At 35.9% G+C, this 9,758-nt stretch overlaps 1 protein-coding gene across 3 annotated transcripts in view; it reads right to left on the reverse strand.

Moving 5' to 3' along the window:
- The window catches only part of Exoc6b (exocyst complex component 6B), a 424,430-nt gene that overhangs the window by 348,281 nt on the left and 66,391 nt on the right, over positions 1–9,758 (reverse strand). For all 3 annotated transcript variants that reach the window (XM_021164559.1, XM_029478862.1, XM_029478861.1), the window contains 2 exons: positions 8,512–8,602; positions 8,362–8,407 (listed from right to left, as the gene is read on the reverse strand). In XM_021164559.1, coding sequence (XP_021020218.1) covers positions 8,362–8,407; positions 8,512–8,602 — 137 coding nt within the window. The remainder of the gene's footprint in view (positions 1–8,361; positions 8,408–8,511; positions 8,603–9,758) is intronic.

Raw genomic sequence — 9,758 nt, forward strand, 5'->3', positions numbered from 1 at the left:
AAAAAAAAAATCCAACCTTAATTACGTTAAGTATGAAAGGACTATAAAGTCCAACTAAACAACATTCCAGGGTGCAATTATAAAAAGCACAATGATATTTTATCTACAGGAAACATACTTTAAGTTGAAAGATACAAATAGGCTAAAAATTAAAGATGAACGATAGAGTACAGAATAACCTCAAGTAACTGGAATCAGTATTTTAAGTTTCTTTTTATTGATGTCTTAATATAAAAAATGGGTTTATAACAAAAGCATCTTGCTCACATTTACTCCCCAGCACCTTCCTCCTTCCTTCCTCCTTCCCTTTCAGTAATCACCATCTTCCCCTCAGTCTCCTTTGGTTGTCACAACATTTGTATAGGNAAGGATGCTAATGTGTGCAGTTAAATCTAATTTCTGCACGTAAGAGAAAACATGGCTTGCTTCCATTTAATTCCCTCATTACCCTCTTGTTTTTTCCTCCTCACTGTTTTTATACCTTCCTCCTCCTTTGGTTATCTCCTGTTACCATGTCATATATATGCTTATTATATAATACTAATTAGTATATAAAATATTTGTATAATCTAGATTTATTCTTGCATTTTAATATNGAATACAAAAAAGGCTCATAGAATTTTCATATATCATTATACCTTATTCATACATATACTTAAATTTCAAGCTAGCTTGTACATGAGAAAAAGCATACAATATTTGTCTAACTTATTTAATCTAACATAATGATCTCTCCATACTACATTTTCCAGCAAATGTCCTAATTTCATTTTCCTTTATGGGTGAATTGTGTACATTAACCACATTTTCTTTATCCATTCATCTGGTAATGGGTGCTAAGGTTGGTTTTATACCTTGGCTATCATGATTAAGTATATAATTGAGCATGATATGGAAGTACCTCTGTGGTGTGGTTCACTCTGTGGTGTGCTGATTTAGCATCCTTCAGGTATATACCCAGGAGAGATAGAGCTTGATAATATGATAGTTCTATTTTATAGTTAGCTTTTTGAGCAATCTCTAAACTGTTTTCCACAGTGCTTATATCTTCATGAGCGTCTTTACTTCATATATGTCCTTTTTCCACATCACTAGCAATTTCTGTCTTTTTCCTTCTTGGATAACAGCTATTCTAACTAGGGTAAGACAGAGATGGGATTTCTTTTTATTTGTTTTGTTTCTGTTATTTTAAAACTTTAATTTATTTATTTATTTATTTATTTATTTATTTATTTATTTTGCTTATGTGGTGAGAGCGCAGTTATAGGCACATGTCAGGGTTTGGGAACAACTTGCAGTAATCCTGCCTAATAGGCACTTTTACCCAATGAGCATCTATCTCACTGGCCCCCAGGGATGGAATCTCTGTATAGGTTTAGTTTACGTTTTCCTGGTAGCTAAAGATGTTGATCATCCTTTTCAAATATTTTTAGGCACTTGGCTTTCCTTTGTGAAGAACTGTCTATTTGGTTCATTTTCCTATTTACTGACTAGATGATTTGTTCCTTTGATGTCTAATTTTTTTCAGTCCTCTGTAACATCTAGATATTAATCGCCTATTCAATATACAGTTTGCAAGGATTCTGCTACATTCTGTGGGTGTCTCTTCATTCTGCTGTTCACTTTTTTTCCATACAGAAGTTTCTTAAACTTTATGTAGTCCTATTTGTGAATTCTTGCAATTGTTCCCTGAGTTCTGGAATCTTGTAAAGGAGGTCCTTACCCACAACTACACTTGGAGGTGTTTTGCTTACATTTGTTTGTCTCCAGTGGCTTTAATTCTTAAAGTGAGATCTCTGATCCATGACCTGACTCTATTAATATGTCTTCAAGAAAATGAGTAATTCTGGCAATTCAGAGAGACATAATAAAAGAATGGATACTATTCATATGACACTAAGAAAGTTTCTATAGGCATACTAAGATTCATAAATCAACTAAAAACAACTAGCTGAGTGTGCTGACACATGTCATACTCCCAGAATTTGGGAGGCAGAAGCAGGAAGATGAAGATTCTAAGTAAGTCTAAGCTGTCTAACAATCTGTCTCCAAAAAGTTATGCACATGAATAACATTTTCTNATATAAAAACTAGACATGGTAGCATTCACCAATAATTACAGCACTCAAAAGGCAGAGATAAGAAAAACATCACAAGTTTGGGGCCAGCATGGGCTATATAATTAACTATTGCCAAGAAAAGGGGGTGGGGCAGATAAGACAGATTTGGTGACATATGCCTTTGATACTAGAAGGCAGAGGCAGGAGGATCTCTGTAAGTTTGAGACCAGCCTGGTATACATAAAGAGCCTCCAGGCCAGCCAGAGTTAAATGATGAGACTGTGTCTCAAAAACAAAAAGAAGAAAAANGCTTTTTATTAATATCGTGTGTATATATTTAGAAGTCGTTATAGGTTTACTCCCTCTTTATTCTGTTTAAGTCAGAACACAGTTTCATTATGACATCTCCCTGAATGCCATCACTTGGCTCTTGTCCAACATTCCCTGCTGCCTTCCCTGTTGCCCCTGCGTCTCGTCTCAACGTCAACTGTGCAGCCTCCTGCTCTCATACCACATGCCCCACTGCTCTGTTTCCTTCACTTACCTCTACACCTGAACATTTCTCCATCCCTTCTCAAGATATCCTTTCTGCCTGCATTACTTCAAAAGAAGTGCAATTGTCAAAACTATATAAGCCTCTTGAATTGTAGACTAATTAAAGTAAAATAGGTATTAAATAAGAAGAAGCTGGCTGGCTAAATAAATTGTGATACATCCATGTATTAAAATATCAATAAACTGATTAAAATATTTACAATATTATTGAATAGAAAACATTTGAAAATAACAAACACNTCTCAGGCTTTTGCCTAAGATCAAAGACAGCATTGGTTCTCTTTAGTGTCTGGTTGATGACTCCTCTACCTATGAATAATGTGCTAAATAGGTTTTTAGAGCAAAGAGCTGAGCTGGAGGTTTGATTTATCCTTTTCATGAATGATGCTGATGCTGTAATGTTTCCCAGATGGTGTACTAATTTAAAAACAAACAGACCTTACAAATACAGTCATAGGATTTATAAAGCCAAACATAGTGGCTCTGGCCATAATCAAAGCACTTGAGAGGCTGAAGCAGGAGGATCACCATGAATTCAAGGCCTGGACTATATAGTAAGTTACAGGTCAGACTCTGTCTTCAAAAGAAAGTATAACTATGCATAATTTATTCATAAATCATAGATATCTAGCACCAAATACAAATCATAGACAAAAAAGCTCAAATAAATAACTAGGAACAAACACGAAAGTGAGAATCATATAGTGTTTTTTCTTTAGACAGCAAAATATTCATAATTTTCCTCTTTAGACTTTAAAATTCCCTAATTTTGACATTTTCCATCTGTCTAGAAAGGGAAAACTCATTCCTTCCATAGATGAAACAGATACACAGGTCTAGTTTGAACACAGTCTCTTTACAGCAGACACTTCAGCAATTCTTGACTCAACACTCAAAAACAAACACCAAGACTACAGGCTTGTTTATTTCTTTTTTTGTCTGTTTATTGGTTTTTGTTTTTGTTTTTGTTTTTTTTTTTTTTGGTTCTTTCTCATAGGTTCTAAGAATTAAACTCTTAGTCCAAGCAGATGGAGAAAAGAGAGGTTTGTTCATCTTAAACTTAGAAATAAAAATACAAATATAAATCTGAAATAGTTGTTTTCATTAAAATTTTAGACTCTAAAATATTACAATTTTACATGATTTAGCAAATGCAGAATAGCAATGACTCAACTAGGTATGAAGAGCTGCATGTAATAGAAATTGAACCACCAAGATAAATACATTNTGGGGTTTAGTTCTACCTAAGAACTCTGTTTACAGAATGAGAAGAATTCAGCCATGCTGCCTGCAGACATGCAGCCCATGATGAAAACATCTGCTCTGTCAAATAGAACCACATTTTTCAAGGCTAATTAATACAAAACCCAATTATTCCTAGCAACAATTAACAGCACCTTATTTCCCACTGTCTCTTTTCTCCTAGCAAGCTTATGTCCCAAACATAATAGATCAATAAGATTATTCAAATGTCTAAAGTGTTTGATATAACAGATAAACAACTAACCAATGGCGGCCAATTAAATATTTAACACACATACAACCCCACTTATAGAGTCCATGAAAATTTCATACAAGATGTTGGTATTACTTTTATCAACCTATACTTTATTAAAACTGAATGCAAAGGGCTAGAGAGGTGGCTCAACAGTTAGGAATGCTTACTCTTCTTGCAGACGACCCAGGTTCTATTCCCAGCACCCATGTAGTCCACAACTATCTGCAACTCCACTTTAAAGGTACATGTATATGCACTTAGACACACACACATAAAATTAAATAAAGTTTTTTAAAACTGAATGAAGGATGTAGAGATGGCTCAGTCAGTAAATAATGCTGCACAGGCATAAGGATCTGAGTTTGGATCCTNATTCCACATAAAAATCCCAGTGTGGTGGATATTCCTATAACCCCAGTTCTGTGAGGTGCAGACAGGTGGATCCCTGAAGTTCACTGGCAGATCTTATCTCAAAAAAATAAAGGTAGAGAGTGATGTGATTTAAAAAAAAAAAATCAACTTCTGGCCACCACAAACGTGTGTGTGTGTGTGTGTGTGTGTGTGTGTGTGTGTGTGTGTGTAGATAGATCATATACACATACACATACACATATACATATACCTGCCTACATGTAATATGCACCCACACTGACAAGTATATATACCACATATGGTAATATATACAAATGAAACAGTCATTTAAAACAATTGGGGACTGGAGATGATTCATTGTTAGAGTTCTTTGGAGTCAGGCAGTGGTGGCGCACACTTTTAATCCCAGCACTCAGGCAGAGGCAGGCAGATCTCTGAATTTGAGGCCAGCCTGGTCTACAGGATAAATTCCAGGACAACCAGGGCTACACAGAGAAACCCTGTCTCAAACAAACAAACAAACAAACAACACTTTAATCCCACAAACAAACAAACAAACAAAGAGTACTTTGATCCCAGCACCTATATCTGGCAGCTCACAACCATACAGGACTCCAGTTCCAGGGGATCTGACACCCTCTTCTAAACTCTGGGGGTACCTCTACCCCAATGCATTAATGCACATATACACAACTCATACACACATATACACAAAATCAAAAACTTAAAAAAATGAAATCTTACAAAATGTAAAAATAAATTAACTAATGAGGTCAAGTGTGGTGGTAACACATACCTTTAATCAGGTGACAAAGGTAGTAGGNTCACAGAGTGAGCCTAGCCAAAGCTGCATAGCAAAACCTTGTCTTTAAAAAGAAAACCCCCTGAAGAGCAGTTCCTCCACTCCATCCNCATGGTGCTCACTCTCCTCTTTCCCTCTTGGAAGTGGTTCTCAACCTTCCTAGTGNTGCCACCCTTACGTTGTGGTGACCCCCAACCATAAATTATTTTCATTGCTACTTCTTAAGTGTAATTTTACTACTGTTATGAATCACACTGTAAATATCTGTTTTCCAATGGTCTTAGGTGACCTTTGTGTAAGGTTTGTTTGACCCCCAAAAGGGTCGCAACTCACAGCTCAAGAACAGCTGCTCTAGAAGAGTTTCTAATAAGATAGTTGAATGCTATTGTAATAAGAAGAACTCTTTCAAGATGATGTTTTTTTTAATTCTACTAAGAGGTCCCTAAAAGTGAATCAGAGTTACCTATAAATATTTTCCTCTCATTTATAACAATAAAATATGAAATATAAGCTTTCATGGCAGAAAAATAGCAGTTCCTTTCGTAATAGAGGAGCATTATTAACAAAGATATGTTAGGAAACACAAAAGTCAATAGTATAAACAATATTTACAGCTCAAGAAGGCCTCCAGCCATGAAAGCTTAACAAGAAACAGACATGATGCAACACTTTATAACCAAGTAGGTTCTGTCTAATACCTAGACAACTGTCTTCAGCCATCGAGCAGCAGGCAGCAGACAACTGTGAACTCCAAAGAAAGAAAACAAACAAGGTGGNATATCTACCTGAAGGTGATCGCTACATCATGGTCACAGTCAGCAAAAAGTCTCAGAGCCCAAAGATTTGCTGACCTAAGGCATCAAATAATAGACCTAAAAGGGGAAACCTGCATAGGGCTTGCCTGGAGTCTTTGCTGAGTACTAGACCAGACAGGGGTATGTGAGGTAAGGAAAAGGGGAGAGAAGCACTGGAGGAGAGAAGTGGGGGGAAAGAGAGGAGAAGAGGACATAGTGACAGGAGGTATGAGATGAACACTTAGGGAAGTCAGAAAAAAAAAAAAAAACAGAGAAATGTCCTAACCCTAAACAGCCAAACGGCATGGTTCATAAGTACCACTGAGCCATCCAGACCAGATTAAATAGTCTCTAAAACTGATGCTACTTGGCCTGGCAGAGCTGCTGCTGCTGCTGCTGATGCTGACGCTGATGCTGACGCTGATGCTGATGCTGTTGTTGTTGNTGTTGTTGTGGAATGTCTCACCTTGCATCCCCAGCTGGCCTGGAACTCACTATAGAGATAAGACTGGCCTCAAGCTCACAAAGATCCACCTTCCTCTGCTTCCTGAGTGTTCAAAGGCATAAGCTATCATAGCTGGCCCTAGCAGAGCCTTAAAATATGGGTGGGTCTGGAAGTATCAGATCTGCAAATCACTACTTCCCAAGAAAACTTAGTGAGTACATTTTCCACAGAAAAATTTATAAGCATCCATAACTTTATTCATCATACTTAAAAAGTGAAAATGACCCCNCTGTTCATCAAATGATGAAAAAATAAAATGTAGTCCATCCACCCAGTGGAGAAGCACCCGCACAAAAAGAGTGAAGTACTGATTCACACCAGAGCACGGCTAAATCCTAAAAACACGGTAAAAGGGAGAAGTCAAACATAAAGGGGCACAAACTGTGTGGCCCCATTTATATGATAGTCACATAGGCAAACATATAGATATATGGAAGTGGTGGCTGTGCAGACTAAGGGAAAGAACAATGGGAGCAGGCTTCTGTTCTAGAACACTGACATGCTCTGCAGAAGAGCCATGAGGACACCTTTTTGAAGACAGCACTAAACTGTACACATAAAATGGTGGATGTGACAGTATAGAAAATAACAACAATTATTTACATAAGCTATTTCAGAAATGCCATATTTCTTAAAGAATTTACAACTATAATTTTAATTCAAAAAGACATAGTAAAGAATTAGGATCTAAAGTGTCAGAATCACTTAAAATATATAAATAAATGAAGAATTTTTTGAATCTTACTTTTAAAACATTTTTATGTAAAAGTTTTTATCAAAAATGAAACTGTATTATAGGCACTATGTCATATTCTGATACAAGAGTAATTACAANAATAACACTAAGGGAGGGATGGTAAAACAGAGGTATAGTTTTAAATTTTTAATTGATGAATAATTATATATGTATATGTGGTACAGTGAGATAATTTCATATAATTATCAATTAATAATTAATAATTATAATAATTAAATCTATAAAGCATTTCAATTTGAATAGACACTACTACTACAAAAATCTTACTTATACTGATTTGTCATAATTATTTTAAGATCCAATATTAGTTAAAGAAGATTACTGTAAGCTTAGAAGCAAGCATTTCAAAGAAATAGAGAGGTGTGGATTATAAGACACTAGTGAAAACAAGATAGACTCTTAAAATCTAGTTAACTAGATTTGAGAGGAAAGCAGATATACAGAGAAAGATCAAGTAACAGTGAGAACAAATGGAAAATGAATTACTAAAAGCCATACAAAGATAACTATGTCAGGCATAAAAAATCTAAAGAGCTCAACTAAAATTCAGATTGTACACATGACCTTTTAAAAAAACAGCAAAATCAAGCCAGCATATTGACAATCTCTTATCTACAAAATAGAAAAAAAAAAGGGGGGCAATAAAATAACATGCCTGCACTCCTTAAACCTGAAGAGATTATGGGAGTAAAGGAAAGACTTGAGACAGCTCAACAGCTCAACACGCAAGGAGAGACAGGACAGTAGTTGAGCGTACTTGTTGCTCTCACAGAAGACCCAAGTTCAGACCCCAGCACCTACATCAGACAACACACAAATGCTGTAACTACAGCTCCAGGGGATCCAATGCCCGCTTCTGGCCTCTGTGGGTATCCACACACATGTAGCAAAAACACAGACGTGTACACACACATAAATAAATAAATAAATAAATAAATAAATAAATAAATAATCTCTTTTTTTAAGTATTGTAAATAAAAGAAAATTTTGGTAATAAAGACCAATTTAAAAATCTTACCTTTTGGTTTTCATCTGGTCCCTCAGTTTGCTGTACATCTCTAGGACTTGAAAGAGAAAACAGATGTCACATGCATCATTAAACAAAATAAACAACTAACTCAGCTAAAGGAATTACATCAAGAATCCCACTCCATTCGCTGTTCCTCACCTGGAAGACACAGCATTAGCTTATCGACAGTGGCAGAAATATTTCTCTGTTGTAGTCGACACTGCTTCAGCTCCTCCATTGCTATTACCAGCTTGGCAAAAGGGGGGAAAACAGAATTATGCCAAGAACTGTAAATAAACATTTTCAGTTACATTTTCCCATTCTGCATTCAATTCATCCAAGAATCCCAGTTTCCTAGTAATAATCTACCGTGTAAGCTAAGAACTGCTCGCCCTCCTCAATCAGTATAGCACTCCTACATAGATTCCTGCTTTCCCACCACACTGCATATGCATCTAAAAAGGGCTATTTAAAATGAACCCTAAAGCACAAAGGCTATGGGGAGCCAGGACAGTTGCCCATTTCTCCAAACCCTACCAGACTCCATAATTTACATTTCCTTGTGCCCACTGGGCTCCTAGAGGGAGGCAGTTCTTATCTTTAAGAGGTTCCATTTTAAGATACAATCTTGTATAAGATCCAGTTTACTGGACATTAATTTACTCTTTCTCACAGTCATCTCAAAATGTAACAAACTACATCTGTAGAATATGAACTGTGCAAAATGAAAAACAATTTCTATATCTGCTTTCAGGATCCACCACACACACACACACACCCCTAAAAATTATATCCCTTAAATATGTGAAAAGAATAAAGAGATTGAAGGTGAATGACACGGAAGAGGAATGTACTTCAAGTCAGAAAAGGTTGACCTCAGCTTTGTGGATTATTATAAAATTTCAAATCATCTGTTCTTGTTTCCCAACCAATGAAATAGGGGAAATAGCAGTCCTGGCTTTGGATTAAGTAATTAAATGGATATAAACTATAAGTGNAAATTGTAAAGGCATAAATGATGAGTTTGTCAATTAACAGAATTGATTATGTTTCTTTTTAAAGAAACAGTTGTTGCGCACTCACTTTGTAACATTTGTTGTTTAGAAAGTCAGAAGAGATGCACAATCAAGAAAATAAGCAAACCTGCTACTAAAGTAGAGCTAATTCTAATGGAGGGAGACAAACAAAAACAACTACATGAGTAAAAAATATGTACCGAAAGTACAGTAGCACAGTGGAGAAAAACAAAAAGAACGCAGGGAATGAGGGTAAGACTGCAGTTTCCAACAAGGTCCTCGGGAAAGATCCTACCTACTAGGTAATATATAAACTACTAGGTAATATATAAACTACTAGGTAATATATAAACTACTAGGTAATATATAAACTACTAGGTAATATATAAA

The sequence above is a fragment of the Mus caroli genome, chromosome 6 (assembly GCF_900094665.2).
Source record: "Mus caroli chromosome 6, CAROLI_EIJ_v1.1, whole genome shotgun sequence".
In the NCBI taxonomy this organism is placed as follows: Eukaryota; Metazoa; Chordata; class Mammalia; order Rodentia; family Muridae; genus Mus; species Mus caroli.